The 17,223-nt window shown below is 39.9% G+C and overlaps 1 protein-coding gene and 1 long non-coding RNA gene across 3 annotated transcripts; one reads left to right on the forward strand and one right to left on the reverse strand.

Moving 5' to 3' along the window:
• Positions 1-1,410: 1,410 nt before the first annotated feature.
• On the reverse strand, positions 1,411-2,305 carry LOC148157167 (uncharacterized). Its single transcript, XR_015764509.1, has 2 exons — positions 2,127-2,305; positions 1,411-1,748 (listed from the first exon to the last, which is right to left on the reverse strand). It is a non-coding gene; the product is annotated as an uncharacterized LOC148157167 (long non-coding RNA).
• brd8b (bromodomain containing 8b) lies at positions 2,306-16,635 on the forward strand. Of its 2 annotated transcripts, none has more exons than XM_014976619.2 (18): positions 2,306-2,412; positions 3,073-3,169; positions 3,668-3,737; positions 3,850-3,899; positions 3,988-4,110; positions 4,261-4,341; positions 4,883-4,947; positions 5,778-5,944; positions 6,031-6,222; positions 6,442-6,535; positions 7,896-8,038; positions 8,990-9,425; positions 9,520-9,557; positions 9,639-9,835; positions 10,726-10,818; positions 10,969-11,037; positions 11,136-11,421; positions 15,540-16,635. In XM_014976619.2, exons 1-18 carry the CDS (start codon positions 2,307-2,309, stop codon positions 15,597-15,599), a joined length of 2,367 nt encoding a protein of 788 aa, XP_014832105.2. In that variant the 5' UTR covers position 2,306; the 3' UTR covers positions 15,600-16,635. The 2 variants fall into 2 exon arrangements, with proteins under 2 accessions (XP_014832105.2, XP_087865907.1); XM_088009781.1 differs by having other exon boundaries at positions 7,899-8,038.
• Positions 16,636-17,223: the final 588 nt, after the last annotated feature.

Consider the following 17,223-nt stretch of genomic DNA (forward strand, 5'->3'; position numbering starts at 1 on the left):
AGGTTCAATTTTAGTCATTTTAATGCAGCTCTGCTGTGATTTAAGCATTTGTTCACTCCTCAATATAAAACCTAACTTTAATTGTGTTAAATATGTTCCATTGAAACCCAAACTGAGAAGATTATTCTAGTGAATCATTATTTTTTATCACTGAGAGCAGCTTCACCGTTCCCTGTTTTCATTCAAGATGCCCGTTCACATAATCAGCTTCTCTACCTTCTGTTTTACATGTTTGAACTTAAATTAACTCTTACTAATGATGTTAGTATTTATTCCCATTACTAGTCAGATTAATTATTTTTATTTTAACAACCAATCAGAGATGGAATCTGGGACAGAAACAATGTCACATTAGGCAGCCAATAATAAAAAAAGTTGTTTATTTTGTCAGGCAGAGAGATAATGAACTGATCTATATATGACAATACATAGAAATATAACATGTGAATATTTACTGTAAACTAAATGAATTTAAAAGTAAAAAAAAAACCTAAACAAAAATATATAGATTATAAAAATCTGATAAATAAGTTGAAATCAAATTATTTCCAAAGCATAAAAAAAGTATTCAGTTTAAAGATGATCAACAAAGACGGAGATCAAACTGAACATATTCTAATAATAAAAGCTTTAATAAATAATAATAATAATAATAATAATAATAATAATAATAATAATAATAATAATAATAATAATAATAATAAACATATCTGAAGATTTTGGGACCTCCTACATAAGATTAGATTTAGATTTGGCAAGAGTTAAAGTCATGTTTAAAAGATTTGGTTCAAGTAATTGAACGTGTGTGAGAGGACAGATCTGAGGCTCTAGATGGTGATGGCTGTTGGAAGGAAAGATCTTTTGCAGGGGTCTGTTAAGTGAAGTTTCACAAATCACAAACATGATTCTAAATATTCTGCTATTAGAGCAGAATAATCAAGTCCAGGTTTGGAGAGTCTAGGAGTTGTGTGTTTTTTTATGAGAGCAGTTCTAGTATGAAAGAGATGCCAAAAAATGGTGAAAATCTAACTTTAATGAGTTTTCACAAATCAGAAAAAGGTTTCACAAATCCCAAACATGGTTATAAATATTCTTCTATTAGAGCAGAATAATCTAGTCCAGGTTTGAAGTGTCTAGGACAGGGGTCACCAACTCCAGTCCTCGAGGGCTACCTTCCTGTAACTTTTAGATGTGTCTCTGCTCAAACGCACCTGGATCAAATAAACTGCTTGTTTCCAGCCTATTGCAGAGATGAATGAATGCTGGTGAGGGAATTCAGACGTTTTAGAGCAGAGGTGAATCTAAAAGTTGCAGGATGGTAGCCCTTGAGGACTGGAGTTGGTGACCCCTGGTCTAGGAGTTGTAGTTTTTTAATTAGAGCAGTTCTAGTAATGAAAGAGGTGCCAAAAATGGTGAAAATCTAACTTTATTGAGTTTTCACAAATGAGGAAAAGGTTTCACAAATCACAAACAAGGTTTTAAATATTCAGCTTGAAGAAGAGAATAATCCAGACCAAGTTTCAAGTGTCTAGGTGTAGTAGCTTAGTTTTTAAACTAGAGTTGATTAAAGATGCGGAAAGTAGTGAAAAATTAAGTGGAATCGCCCTTTAGCTATTGGAAGCTGGAATTGGAAACCAACTACAGCTTCATAGCTGAGATTGAGTCCAAAATCCGATGCGAGATTCATCCGTGCTGCAGTGAATCCGTCTCTCTTTATAGATATCTCCCTCTTCTTCCTCACATCGTGTCTTTAGGAAACTTTCAAAACAAAAACGGAAGATTTAGGATGTATCTTACTTTTGACAGAGTGAAAGAATATAAATAATAGTCTTTACCACCTGTGTAAACTTTGCCGGTGAATGTTATAACACATAATATAAGTTTTATAATATGTGTTATATTGTTTAATTTCTAATATAGGCCCTTGTGTCAGATAATCTAAGTCAATGTTAGAGAATAATTAATTTTTTTAGATTTACGGAATCTCAGTTAGCCTTCATAGCGGGGCTGAACCCGTATTACACCAAGCACTGTAGCTAATATTAGCTGGTATCTCGCCGGTGGACATAAATACAGTAAAGTCATATTCTAATCACAATATATACACAATAATATGTCCATCTTACTTGTGAAATGTTGTCTGTGGAGCCCTCGCATCAATAATCCATCGACCAGAACAACAATATCCCTCAGTGCTGAGGCATCTTCTGCTGTTTTGATTGAGCAAAGTAGGAGGGTATACCGCTCCAAGATGGCCGCCGTATTTCCTGCGCCGGAGCGGTCCATGAGGCGTCTATGCTTGTATAATGTCTATGAGGAGGACGGCGCCGTGTTGTGTGCATCACCCTAATCTGTCCGGCGGATGTTGTGCCAGGAGTCTCGTCGCAAAAACAATGGCGAGCGGCATCGGCAGTAAGTAATATTATAATATAGTTTTTAATGTCATTTGAGACTTTTAGGGATCAGTGAAGGCAAACTAAGCCAGGGGGCTTCTTTCACCCAGCTTGTAAAGACACAGCAGCCTCGCTGCCCCAAATATCGCCGCTATGTAGGAAGATGTGTGTGTCCCTCATGAATGTGTCCCCCTAAACATTGATAAGCTAACGCTAAAATTTAGACGTTACTGTGCCGTTTTATCTTGCTTGTAAAATAATACGAGATACTGCCAGCTTTGTGTTGATAAGTCTTATATAAGTTTCAGTTAAATTAGGAATTTTAATCGTCCTGCATACAATATCAGGCTAATTAGAGTATTGTGGCTAGCTGTAGCAAGCTAGCTCTGCTTGTTTACGTCAAACATGCTGCGGTTATCCTCGCGTTTCTCATTAAATTGGCAGCTTCCGTTGCTACTAGTAATAGTAGCCGTTTTACACCCTTACGAAGTTTAATTTTTATCAGAATCTAAATTCAAGTTTTATGACTGGTTTAGTTCGTTCTGCACTTACAAATAAAACATGATGGATATGCAAGCTGGTAGGAACCAATGCCTGTCAGAAATGAACAAACATGTTAGATGTTTGTAATTTTATAATTAATTATTTAAATTTTTATTTATGTATTTATTTGCTTCAGAACACAAGATCCTGAATGTGGGACCCACGGAGCCCTGGTCCATCAGGGAGAAACTGTGCCTGGCGTCATCTGTGATGAGGAGTGGAGACCAAAACTGGTAAATCGATCAAAGTATTTGTCACTTGTAGTAAATCTCTTTCCCTATCAACCTTATACGATCAGAGATGTAAGAGAGAGACAAGGTCCATCAAGACGGTGCTTAGTCAAATTGTCTGGCTATTAAAACAGGTGATATAGTGGGAAATGAGGTGTCACAGATATTATCTCTAACCAAAGTTTCCCTGCTTATATTAATTTGAAAATAAACACTCCAAAATGTCAGCACATGGATGCAACAAGCTATTTTACAATATTAAGAGTCAAAGAGGACTTAAATGATCTGAGTTGATATTACTGCCTGTGCTCTTATTGCTAAAAAAAATAATGTTTCATTGTTCTCATTGTTGGGTAATATAGTCATTATTTTTCTTTTTTATTTCTAAGATTTTATTTATGTACTTATTTTTTGTTTCTACTGTGTGCTGTGCTGGGACAAAACTCTTCGGAGATGAATAAAGTGTTATTATCTTATATTTTTGTCTTATTTGTCTTCCAGGGTGTCTGTGAGCAGAGCCATCAAGCCTTTCTCTGAGCCTGGTCGTCCTCCTGACTGGTTCTCTCAGAAGGTGAGAGAGACGATAACCCTCTACTTTCTCCCTCTCTCCTCATCTCCCAGTCTCTCGTGTTGAATTTTATTCTTTTTAGCTAACTTAGCTAATTTCCTGTTTTGCTTCTCAGCACTGTGCCTCACAATATTCCGAGCTGCTGGAAGCCACGGAAGCTCCAAAGTGAGTCCTTCGGCCGTTGCAGAATTTGATTTCTAACTTTTCTGGCTTAAAGCGACAGTTGCTCTAAAACATTCTCGTCTTGTTCTAGGCGTAAGCGTGGGGAGAAGGGCGAGGTGGTGGAGACCATCGAAGATGTCATCGTCCGCAGGCTGACCACTGAAAGAATCGAGGAGCTAAAAAGGCTACAGAGAGACACACAGGAGCAGTACAGGTAGGTGTATATACTGATACACAGTGTACTGATTAGTGCATTAATTCAAAGTTGCTGCTTTTTTACAATAAACGAAACTAAGTGTAATAGAAACTCATGATGTCTCATTAAAATGATTTCCTCTGTACTTTTTTGTCCTCGTCCTGACAGGAAGCTGAAGAAGGAGGTGGAGCTGATCCAGACGGGTCACATGGACTCCCAGCTCAAGGATCTGTGGGCAGAAATCACACAGTGAGGCTCTTCCTTCTTTAGCCCCTCCTGCCTTGTTTTCTTCTGATTTCTGTGGCCTAAAATTCCTGATTTTTGCGGCACCATTTACAAAGAGTTGCAGTCAAATTTCCTATTTGTTTTATGTTTATTTTTTTTCCCCGAGCCTTATTTCCGTCTCTTTCTGTTGCGACAATAAAAATTTCTTTAAATATCTGAAAAGCAACAGTGGGCACAACTTCTGTACGGAAATTAAAGGGGATCGGGTTTCACTGCAAAAACACAAACTCTTACCAAGTATCTTTGGTCTGGTTTCTAGTGCAAATATCTCAAATACTTGAAATAAGACAAAAAACTAACTTGCAAGTCACTTTTCTCTACCTCTACAGCTTCTACTCCTAAATTCAACTTTTCCAGAATTTTCAGTTCGTTTTCCAGCAGAAGTCCTCACCCTCAGCTCTGAAGCAAGACTAATGTTACCACAATCTCTACAACAAGCTAGCCGTCCTCATTTCCTTTTGGCACGCCTCACATTTTAAACTTTGCGTTTGTTTTTCAACTCCAGAAAGAAGAAGCAGGAGGAGGAGGAGGCAGAGCAGAAGAGGAAAGCCACAGAGATGGCGTACCAAGGTAGGTCCAGAGCGTTGACCGTAAACGCCGACTGATCAGCTTTCCTGCTGCTTCCACTGGATTTAAGACGGGAAGCTGCAGGCCGCGGCTGCAGCTCGGTTTGTGTCGCAGCAAATTAACCTGAAGTCACACAATGAATTCTCAGAGGAAGGATATAATTACTCCAGATGTTTTGTCACGTGGACAAAAATTGTCAAGTCGAAAGAAGTCATGGGGCGAGAAGAAAATAATGAAATAAAATCAACAAATGAAGCAGGCTGATTTTTAAAATTAATTAATTAATTTATTTTTGTTATTAAAAACAGGATTTTGGTCACTTTCTTTCAAAACGCTTACTAGTATTTAGCCGAGTTTAATAAATGAATTAAAAGCTGATTTTTGGGTGCAGCAAAGTCGACTTCTCAGTGAAAGTGTTTGAATGGACGCGTTTCTACTGCTTATAAAAGTTTGGTTGCAAAAAAAACAAGAGCTTTGTTATACTGAACATTTTCCTTTGCAAGAAAACTGTCAGTAATAATTTTTTAGAGTTTTTGGTTAATTGCTGCTCTGAGTGTGTTTTTCCGCCAGCAAAAGGACTTTGGTTGAATCTGTGAACTGTGGTTAACAATTAATTGATTACTAATTTAGTTGACGATTATTCCAATAATCAATTCATCACGATTAATACGATTAATCGTTTCATTGTACCGGGATGTATTGCTTCATGTCTCCTTTAGTCTGTGTGAAAAATATTTATTAATGATCCATGGCTGATTATTAATGTAGCAGCTTGTTGAATTCCTCATGGATACATCTGAAGTCGCTCCTTTCTGCCCGTGTGTGTGACACAGCGCGTCAGGCGATGAAGAACACGCCGAAGCGCCTCCCCAGCGTGACGGTCCGCTCTCCCCTCGGGGCCAGCCCCTCCACCCACGACGCTCAGGCGGACTCCGCGGTCCCCACGCCACCCATGGACACCGAAGGCGTCCCCTCGGAGGACACCGCCGTCCACTCAGCGGTAGGAAACTGTTCAGCCGGGTGTCAGGTGTAAATTTGCGAGAGACTCGACAAAGACGAGTGACTCCCTCCGCCCGTCTCCGTCAGGCTCAGGGGGTGGGCGTGTTCCTGCCGGCCGCTGAGCCTCCCGTGTCGGGGCCAAAAGACGGAGGTCTGGCTTCTCTGGCGGAGGACTCGCCTCAGAAGAGACTCCCGACGCAGAAAGCCACGCCGCCGCCGTCGCCTCTGTTATCGGAGCTGCTAAAGAAAGGAAACCTCATCTCAGCCAGCCCACGCCTTGTGAGTGCCAACGAAACAACAACAATCACGAAACATGCTAGCGATTAATCTGATCTGAATTAGCACATTTTGGATTAGTTGTTTGACAGTTTTGACTTATATTAATTATTCTGAATGAAATTATTTCAACAACTTTTGGAAGGAAAGGTGTGTAAATGTCAGGATTTGTGTTTGTTTCTATATTTAGCCTGGTGTATTTGATGTATTTTTTGGCATCAGGTATCTGAAGGAGAAACGACCACAAGTTTAACCAACGGTGTGCAGACGGCAGCTGCAGCCGCTGTTTTAGTCCCCGGTCATGAAGTCTTCACCGGTAAGCAGAATCAAATGGATGCAGAGGCATTTTTAGCCCAGTGAGGAATCAAGGAACTGTATTGCCATACCAGCTCATATGGTACAAAACAGTACAAAATTCAAACTCTGGTCCCACTTTAAGAAGCATAATGAATACATAAATAGTTAAAAAAATCACTTCTAAGATAATCTGTTATGAAGCTAACAGCCAGTCCCAGAAGACCAAAGATTATTTAGCAACTCCAATGCCAAAAATGTCATGTTTTATGAACCCTTAAAACCATAGTCATGTTAGCATTCAGTTCATGTTTTTTTTTTAAATTATGAGCTGATAATTATTTACACTGGAGATGGAGGTTAGAGGTCACTGGTGCATCGCCAGTGATTTTCATGCTTGAAACGCTTGCATGTAAAATGTTTCAAGTAGGGCAGAGATGTGGTTTAAAAATAACATTTTACATTTTTTAAAACAAAACTTTTTTTTTTCTGATTTTAGTCGCACAAAAAAATGTCCTCACTTTTCTCAGAAAATATCTTTAAAAACTGGCTTTTATTACAGTAATTACTTTTGGGAGTTGATCTGAATTCAAAGTCAAAATGAATAGAAGCTGTGAAACACGTTTGTCAAGCAAGATGGTCGTTCTTTGGTGGGTTAACGTCACTCTGGAAACACAGGAAGTGCATCGGTGAGAAAAAAAAAATCCTTATTTTCCAAAAATTACATTTTCAAAAACAAAAAAAAAATTGCTTAATTGATCAAATTGATTTATCAAATTTGCTGTATAATACAAAATATTCTAGTGATTTAAGTGAGATGCTGTTTTATTTTCTTACTCTGATCAGAAATGAGTCACATGCTTGTTCTCAGGTCATGTTTCACACAGGAAGATCATCGGTGACGCGCAACCTCCAGCTTTCATTTCCTGTATAAATAAATATCAGTTTTTGAGTAAATAATCACCTTATGTAAACATGTTGAGAATTTAAAGGTTTATAAAATAGTGTTGACATAAACCACTCTGAAGTTAAGAGTCTGTAGCTGTGTACTGCTGGGAGAGGTGAACTCTTTCTACTGAGTGCAGTAATTTAACCTCACTTCAAAACTCTTGAACTAATCCTTCAAGGTACTTCATAAATCAAGTGAATACTTCCTGCTTTGCTTATTTCATAGCATGATTATTGTTGATAGATGACAGTTTGATACTATCATCTATCAAACCCTTCTTGTAGTTTGGATTTGGCTGCTTTCATTTGTGATTTTAGGATAAGAATAACAAAGCAGCTCGAGTGGGTCTAGTTTGACCTGCTACGTAATCAGAGTGAATTGAATAAAGTGTAAGCGTATTTGCACTTGTTGATACTTTAACGTTTGTTTGCAGAAGGCGATGCAGACGCGGCGGTGAAGGCAGAGCTCAGCGAGGAGACGGGGCTGGCAGAAGAGGATCTGGTAGCTGTGTCGTACATGGGGGACGAGCTGGACCTGGAGACGGTGGGAGACATCATCGCCATCATTGAAGAGAAGGTCTCTGTCTCTGTCTCTCGCAGAATAAATGCTTTTGAGACCAAGACAGTTTTACAATGGCAACGGAATGGGTTTGAGGGATTTAGGTTTGTTGGAGTTTCATCATTTCTTGTTTACACGACGTGGCTGTTTGACCTTGTCTCAGTAGAACGGTAAAAAAATAACAAATAAAGAAACAAGCAATCCAAACAGTAAAACAGTAATGTGTAACATATTAGCTCTGGTTGAGTCATTAGGTTTGAAAAAAATAAAACGACGTAAAAGATAAGTCATGCCCAAAAAACTTTATGAAAGTCATACATTCTCAAACTTTTCTCATGGGGAAGAAGACAATATGATCACAGAGTCCCTTCCAAAAGTATTTGTACTAGGGATGCAAAAAAAATCGAGTTACAATTCATATTCGGTTATTGGTTTATTAGGTAGAAATTGGTTCTAATCGATTAACAGATTAAGTCCATGAAATCTTTTAGGGTTGTAGTTTGGCCTGCATGCAGCAGAGGGCGACGCAGGTCATCCTAAAGCGGGGCTAGTTGTAAGAAAAACAAAGATGGCAGCCGTATCAGAACAGAAAAGAGAAATGGACTTTTTGGACGCAGCAGATCCAAACAGAGTCTGGGGAGGGATGCAAAATGAAAAAATTAAAATGTTCAAATTAATCTTAGAAATATTCTAGAGAAATCTTGAAACCTTATGAGGTCTAAAAGTCAGAAATTTGTGAGAAAAAAACTGAATTTTTTTGATATCAGAAATTTTCTAGGAAAAACATGTAAATTTTTGTACTCCAAAAGTCAAAAATTTCCAATAAAAAAAAAAAATCCTCTTTTTTTTTCTAGAAAATTCTCGTTCATAGGTCCTTTCTTGTTGATTCACTAGCAAATTGAAGGAAACTAAAGCCAAAAAAAATCCTTAAAAGAAATAATTTTTCTTTTTCTCTGTCGGTTATCGTAGGTGGACGACTCGGTGGAGGCTTTAGACGCCGCCGCCGTGGAAGCAGCTCTGTCTCTGTGCGAGGAAGCCGTCTCAGAAGGCCACACCCTGCCTGGGCCATGGGAGACCCAGGACCTGAAGCCGTCGGAGCCTCCGGTCCAGCACGCCGCCCCGGTTCAGGAGAACCAGGACGCCTCGGCCGCACTAGTTCCATCTTCCAGCGCCCTGGAGATGCAGAGCCAGCCCAACATCAAAAGGGAAGAACAGTTCAAGGGAAGCGGCGAGGGAGCCGAGGCGGCAGGAAGCGACATCAACTCTTCGCTGGCATCCGACGACGGCGCAGCAGGAAGCGAAGTCACAGAGGAGGCGGTGGCCGGCACGAAGGAGGCCGCCGAAGCTACTGTGAAGACTGAAGGAGAGGACTGGAGTCAGCCGGAGCCCAACCCTCCCTGCCTCGGTGGGGAACACGCCTGGATCTTTACACTCGCAAATAAAGCTCATGTTTGTTTGTCCTTTGACTGACTTTTTTTAAACTTCTTTTCCTTCTGCAGACTCAGAAGACAGCTCCGTGTCTGGGAAAGAGTCCAAGGTAACCCACATCAACATGCCAGCATGCACCGACGGCTTTTATTTAGATGGAAAACTCGACTCCGTTTGTTTTTCTCTGGAGGTGAAGGAAGAGGAGGGAGGGAGTGAGGGCGACCCGGACGACGGGATGGAGCTGAAGGAGGACTGCGGGGAGGGCGAAGGTCCGTACCTGTCCGAGGTGGAGCGGGCCGCCAGCGAGAGCGAAGACGGCTACGGGCCGCCGTCCCAGCGCTACACCGTGGATTCCCTGGCCAGCAGCCCAGCCTCCTCCTCCCAGCTGTAGGTGCACGGTCAGCCGACATGCCGAGCAAAAACAAAACATTAAAAACTCTAATCGGACAGATTACACAAGAAAAGTTGCACTAATTTATAAAATCTAAATCACAACAAGCTCATTGTTTTAAATGCTTTTGGCACCTTTCCATAACTGCGTTTTCATTACAGATATTCAAAAAACTTTGTCGATATTCGGCTAGTGTTGAAAAAACACCATTTCGCCATTGCAGATTTCCCATTAAATAGTAAACAGCGAAAATCACAGGTGAATAAGTTTGTTCATGTGATATTTCATTTTCCTATCGTCTTTTTCAGGGTTTGTGCCAATAATAACATCCGGTTTTTGATCACATGCCTGATGTTTCTAATGCAGTTTTGCAAAATAAACCAATTTCAATACAGTCGAAATCCTGGCGCAAAAACATTTTATTGGAAAAACAACAAAATTGGAGAGTTTCTATTAAGCAAATTTATTTTTGAAATGTCAAGTAAATTGGCATTTACTTGACATGACCAATGGTAACACAGCTGGTGTTCCACATCATATTTCCAATTACTGCTGTGTAGAGCTGGACGACTACAGCTTAAAAATACAAAATTCAAATAACTATTTCTATCAATTATCATCCATAAAACTTATACCAAAGTATAACTTCACAAGATGCTCAATGTTCTTAATTTTATGTGTTGGAGTAAAACACTCTTGTCACACAAGATGGCGGCTCCATTGTGCTGACATCACTCTGAACTGTGGAAATCCAAGGAGTTGATTGGTGGGGGAAAAAAAAATCCAGATTTTCCTAAAATTAAATCTTAACACAGTCTCTCTCTCTCTCTCTCTCTCTCTCTCTCTCTCTCTCTCTCTCTCTCTCTCCCCCCCCCCCCCCCATCAGCTCCACATGTGGTGAAGACCAAGAGGCCGTCCAGGCTCAGAAAATCTGGAAGAAAGCCATCATGTTGGTGTGGAGAGCAGCAGCCAATCACAGGTGATGCTTGTTTTCAACCATAGTCACTAAATGCACTGCCAGCACTTCCCTGTTAGCCACATTTAGCATGAGTGTTTTCTTTGTTTTTGTCTCGTCAGTCGTAAAATTGATTTTACTTTAGTACTAAAGCAGATGTAATGTTGGCTGCAGGTACGCCAGTGTCTTCTTGCAGCCCGTGTCAGATGACATCGCCCCGGGTTACCACAGCATAGTGCACAGGTCAGAAAACACAAAACCCACTAAAGATCTACTTTTCAGCGAACGTACGATAAGCAGCCGCTCCTACCGTTTCTTACATCTAAATAAATCTCACTCAGACCCATGGACCTGTCGGCCATAAAGAAGAACATTGAGTCCGGCGTGATCCGCACCACCGCCGAGTTCCAGCGAGACATCATGCTGATGTTCCAGAACGCCATCATGTACAACTCGTCGGACCACGACGTGTACCACATGGCGCTGGAGATGCAGCGCGACGTCCTGGAGCACGTCCAGCAGTTCCTGGCCACCCAGCTCATCATGCAAACCTCGGAGAGCGCCATCTCCGCCAAGAGCCTCCGCGGCAGGGAGGGCAACCGCAAACCAGGGGAGCCGGCCGAGAAGGTGGGTTGAGCGGCGGGAAGAGGAGGAGGAGGAGGAGGAAGTTATGTGTCAAAGCGTTTGAAGTTATAAACCGTGTTTGTAGGTGAAAACCTCTCCAGAAACGTAATTACTCTGCTCCCAGAGACGGTAAAACTGGAGGACGCATCAAAAAGTTTACTGTGATTTGATGAACCATAGAGATGTAGCTAATGATTGTTTTATTTATTGGTTAATCGATTGTTCTGACAATTAATTGGATGAAAAAAAATGGCACATTTTGCAGATTTTTTTAAACTATCTTTTTATATATTAGAGATACAATAAAGTAAGCAAATAAGCTAATAGTTCAATTCCTTTTTTGAATAAGAAAATAAACATTGTCTAGCCTAAAATGCAACTTTTAGTAAATCTGGATGACGTGAAGCTAAAATCACACAAGGAGTTTTGGCTAACAAAATATTTAGACAAAGGTTTCTTTTTATCTTAAATGCATAATGTATATAGTTTTTGTACAGTTTCAGATTAATTACTGCTCTGAAAACGGAGTTTTTTTTTTGTTTGTTTGTTTTTTTTCCAGCAAATAGCCTGTTTTGGATCTGTATACTCCAGCTTGCAATTAATCGATTACTGAATTAGTTGATAATCATTCCAGTAATCTATTAATCTCGATTAATCAAGATTAATACGATTAATCTTTTCAGCCCTTCTGACACATTTTGAGAAATATCCTGTCTGGATGAGATTTTAGTCATTTGTTGCATTAAGATCACATCAAATTGTCTGTTTGAAAGATCAAATGTTTCATTGAGCTCCGATGAACAAGTTTCTTATTGTGGACAGACGTTGGAACCCGGCACATCTCACTCTGACTATATTTGTTTTGTATTTTAAGCTTAGTTCTTTTACTTTGGCTGGCAGGTGGAAAGTCCTGGGTTCATACTTCTTTTAAAGTGTAATAATATGAGCAATAAACTCAACGATTTAATGATATTTTTCCACTTAATAGAAAAAAAAAATTAAATCAGTTATAGAAAATTTAACAACTATTAGCTAAATTACTTCTTGTTACTTTTGTGGACCAACAGATATATATATTTTTTATTTTCTTTCATGAGACAGATTCAGTTTAAATAAATGTCATCAGTTTCTGGGGTAAGTCCTTGTGATGCAACCTGGACGTACGAGAGAAATCCTGACCGAGAGGGAGGGCAGCAAGCTCAGCGAAGACAGATTTTTATGTTTATTTATGTTTGTGCAATAATAATGTAAAGTTGTTTTTATTGAATGTAGTTTAACTTTGATGTCAGATCTTTATTTCTTCCATCAACATCATGATGTTTATTTTAATAGTACACCCAGGGGCGGTTCTTTCATGTGGACAAACCTCCTAAAGATGACCACTAAATGTAGACCATGAGCTGCACATCAAAGAACAACTTAAAACCTTAACTAATAGCAAACTCCTTCATTTTTGGTGGTTGTTTCTATTTATTGGGTTGTGCCGCCCTGGGCAGAAAGCCATGTCACCATAAACCGCCACTGGGTTCTTTGTTTTTTGTTCGCCTCACATTCAGACCTAGAAGTCAGTAAAAGTTTGGCAGGAATCCATCGTTTTTGCTTCCACATGCACGTCAAAGTTGACCTTGCTGACTTTGTCACATATGTGTTGGTTTGTTTGCTCTGCTTGTTGTCTGCTGCCTCGTTGGAATGATTTTTGTCGACATCCCAGTTGATGTGTGTCCTGCATGTTTGGCTGCAACCGTTTCTGTCTCCGCCTGCATGCTTGTGTGTCCGCAGATCATTTAAAGCAGGACTTTCTTCATGTAGTTATGCACGTTGCCCTTCGTTACTGGAGCTAGACGTGGGAGTCTGTCGGATCGCCTCAGCGAGGATCTTATAATAAAAAAATCTGTATAATTCGATGGGAGTCGTGACGGGGATTTCCGTATTCACCTGCTTGCCTCTTCTTTTCTGTGGATCTCAGTCTTGTAATATCAAATCTGAACTTGTTAGTGTTGATATGTTTTGTGGATGTTTGTGTTTCTGTGCTTCCTACCTGATGGGGTCCAGTACCCCTCCCCCCTCCCCCCTCTCGGCGTCTCGTCTGACTGGGACTCCAATGAAACTTGCTTTCTCACGCCTGTGTGTCTTTGCTTTCTCTTTTTCACTCCGATGTTTGTCCTCCTACAGGACAGTGTCCCAATGGCCTCTCCTGCTTTCCTTCTCTCTCTCTTTGTAAGTATTCGGGTTCTTCCCTCAGATCTCACCAGAACCAGGTCTCAGCGCAAACATCACTCACTCCGTCCATATGTGACACTTTTCTTCTTCACTGGCATCAAACACTAAACAGATACAGAAAACAACAAGTTTTATACAGACAGTGTGGGGATGCAAACAATTATTTGATTTACGATTAATTGATAATTAATGTGGTTTGCTAGATTAAAATTAGTTCCAGTCAATAACTAAATTACGTCCGCTTAGAATCTAATCTTAGTGTTGTAGTTTGCCCACCAACCAGCAGAGGGCGCAGCTGGCCATCCTTAAGTTATGACTCTGCCAGTGCTAAATAGTCATATCCTCCTGACTACCAGTAGTTCATTTTTGTCCTCTGTATAGGATATTTCTAAACTTGAATATCTCCCACCCCCTGCATTCTACTAAATTAATTCCTTTTGGTATCTGGAGAGGACATTTAGGACTTTTCAATGATACCACATGTGAAGGTGTGGGACTTTTGTACTTACCTTTTTCTAATTCATAAAAATGGTGTTCATCAGTAAAACACATTTTATGGGAAGAGAAAAGAAAGTGCATAAAACCTTTTATTACCTTACAAAGACTGTGGGATTTTAAAAACATGGTGATTGGACAATACTTTGTTCCTGGTAGTCAGGATATCAGAACAATAAAGAGAAACGGTCCAGAGTCCAGAGTGGGAGTTGAAATGGACTTTATGCAATTCTGTTTTGAAATATAAACACTGTCCGTGCTCCTTAGGCGCTCATTTAGCCGTGCTACATGATGGAGCAGCGTTATCTTATTAAAAAATTACTGATGTGTGTTACGAAGGCGGAGGGTATAATACAGAGAAAATATAACAAGATGGAGAATAAAATTAAAAAACATAACTTCAATAAACAAAATTTATTTTTGAGGGCTGTTGTGAGTTAGTCATCGAGAGACGTTTTAGCATTCCTTCAGAAACAAGCAGACAAAGTACTTCTGTGTGAATATCTCTATTAATAGGGAATTAAATGTTTCACATATTTTCATCTTTTACGTTTCTATTCAGCAGACTAAGCAGTTCTGTTTGGTTATATTTTATAAATATGTCCAACTTTAATGAGAAGGAAAACCACAAATTTTATTTGAGATCAATAATAAATTCGGCTTACACAAAATGTATTATTTTATATATTCAGCATAATATAACAAATTAGCCCTTGTTATGGAAAGACGGTCAACCATCTTGATGTAAGAGAAAATGGATGTGTATCAATGAATCGTTATATTAACTCGTTAATCGAGAACTTGCATCCTGAATACGGTGCCTGAATCTTTCACGTTTTGTCCGCTTTTGATAAAAAAACGTTTTATTGGGATTTAATGTGACGGGACCAACACGGTACGGGTAGCTGTAAGGTTCTGCAGTTTCCTGGTTTTTGTTCAGCATGACTTTGCCTTTTGTTTTGGTTGATGGGGAAACAGTCACGCAATCTGTCGGCTGTTGCAGCTCCAAACACTGAAGCTCATAAACCAGCCATCATCTCCAGACACCCTCATACACTCTAGCTTCTGTTTGCACATCCTTTTATCGCACACTCAAACTTCCCTCTCATCGTACAAGCTCCCAGTCCACGCTGCTTTCCTGTTTTTCCGTTTTTTTCCACATGCGTTTCTCAGTCTCTTTCTCTGCATGCTCTAATTTCTTTTCTTCTTTGTATCTATTTATTTTAATCTTCCCTTTTTCAGCCATCCTTATTTTTCTTCCGTTTTGTCCGTCGTGTGGGGAGGAAGCCCTCCGAGGTTGGACCATGCCGTGTTTTTGTGCGGATCTCGATCACGTAACGAGGTCTCCTAACTTTTGACCTTCGCACCTTGACAAAATGATTCCCTTTCTGTCTCTCCCATTGCAGGATGGAGGCACCAGGGGTCGCCGTAGCGCCATGGAAGCTGACCTCAAAATGAAGAAGTAGCTTCTAGGATGCTTTTCTGGAAATGGCTGATGTCTCTGTGGCCTGGTTGTGTCTGATGAGGCTAGTGCGCAGCTCCTTCAAATTGCACCCCAGTGCGTAGCGTCACGTATCTGGAGAGGCTCCCAAGTAGTCATTTCCGTTTGATGAAACTGAATGAAAACTTTCTAACGAGAATATTTTCACCAGCAGCTGCTTGTCTGGGATCAACAATCAACGGCAGGTTGAGTCCTGCCTGATAGATTGGATCCCACTCAACATTTTGTATGTTAGTACAGTCTGTCTGAGTCTGTCCTGCACCTAACTGTGTCCTCTGAAAGGTGGATGTAAGGACACTGGATGGCAGCAACGTTGAACGTCATGTTCTTAGGATTTAATACCTGTTTTATTAGCTCTGCATGTTGGACCAATGCCACACAGGACCAATCAATCAGTCTGGGCCATGTTGAACTATAATTCACTGGGCATTTCTTTTTTTCCTCTTTATCAATGCCTCCGATCTTTAGGCCACGGCACACATCAGCATGTTTTAGGGTACCGAAGATGCGTATACCTTTAAATTTCTGCAGATCTTTTTCCAAAGCATGATTTAAGTCAAAGACAACACTTCAGTCACAAAGTCCCACTTTGGATTAAAACTCATTAAACTATTAAGTTCAGACCTGCAGTTAGTCCTTGCCAACAGGATTTGGTTTCATCTTTAGAAGTCGGCTATGAAAACAAAGTCTCTACAGGATCCTCCTTTGACCTCACTTCCTCCTGACGTCAAACAAATTTAAGCCTAATGACCTCTGAGGATTTTGCTAAAACAAGTATCTGCTGATTTTATGAAACAAGGTGGGCAAAGTTTACTGAAACTACTCATCCCTGATCACTTAGAAAGTAGCCTGTGTGTGTGTGAGTGCTCTGTAAATGGCATAAGAACATGCTGGTGTTGTGTTAGAGTACAAAGTCAAGTTTTGTACCAGAAGGATCATATAGTGAGGGTATGTTTTTTGGTGTACATTTGTTAAATAAAAGATTTGATTTAAATGTAAAACAGGGCAGAGTGGTTTGCTTTTTTATTGTAGATTTTTTTAGCCAGCATAGTGAACTGATTTCTACAAGTAGCAGTGGTAACAGTTAAAGTATTTTAAACAGGGTTGAGGTTTTCCATCACATGATAGTTGGCTCATGTGGTTTCATATTTGGCCTGTTCTGTGGGAGGAGCAGGTCCAACCCTGATCATTTATTCCACTGTAAAGCCTTAATAGTTTCACTTTGCAGATTTTTTCTTCCTATAAAGCTAAGGTGAGCAGAACCAAAGTCAAGCCTTTGACTAAAACAGCAATGACTAAATTTCCTGCAAACTCATGACCAATTAATGTCTGTGCCAAAACACCTAAATGCTTTAGAGTTCAGCCATTTAATTTAAGGGATGCAACAGCTGTAGATGCATCCATTTCAACTCATTTGCTTTAGATGGAGCGTGCCCTAAAAGTATTAAACTAAAATTTGGTCATGCCATTTTTCAGTCAACCAGTCCATCTTCAAGCTCATCACTTATCCAGAGTTTATACAGATTTCAAATAAGTTTAAGACCCTTCAACAGATGGATAAATGTCTAACAAAGCTGAAATTTCTGGGG

This window comes from Poecilia mexicana, unplaced genomic scaffold, assembly GCF_051168715.1.
Source record: "Poecilia mexicana isolate PSO_F unplaced genomic scaffold, ASM5116871v1 scaffold_10, whole genome shotgun sequence".
Taxonomy (NCBI): domain Eukaryota; kingdom Metazoa; phylum Chordata; class Actinopteri; order Cyprinodontiformes; family Poeciliidae; genus Poecilia; species Poecilia mexicana.

Coding starts and splice junctions, on each gene's coding strand:
- brd8b (XM_014976619.2), top strand. CDS start 2,307: ATGTCTATGAGGAGGACGGCGCCGTGTTGTGTGCATCACCCTAATCTG. Junction 4,342..4,882: donor CTGTGGGCAGAAATCACACA/GTGAGGCTCTTC, acceptor TTTCAACTCCAG/AAAGAAGAAGCAGGAGGAGG. Junction 10,819..10,968: donor AGAGCAGCAGCCAATCACAG/GTGATGCTTGTT, acceptor TGTTGGCTGCAG/GTACGCCAGTGTCTTCTTGC.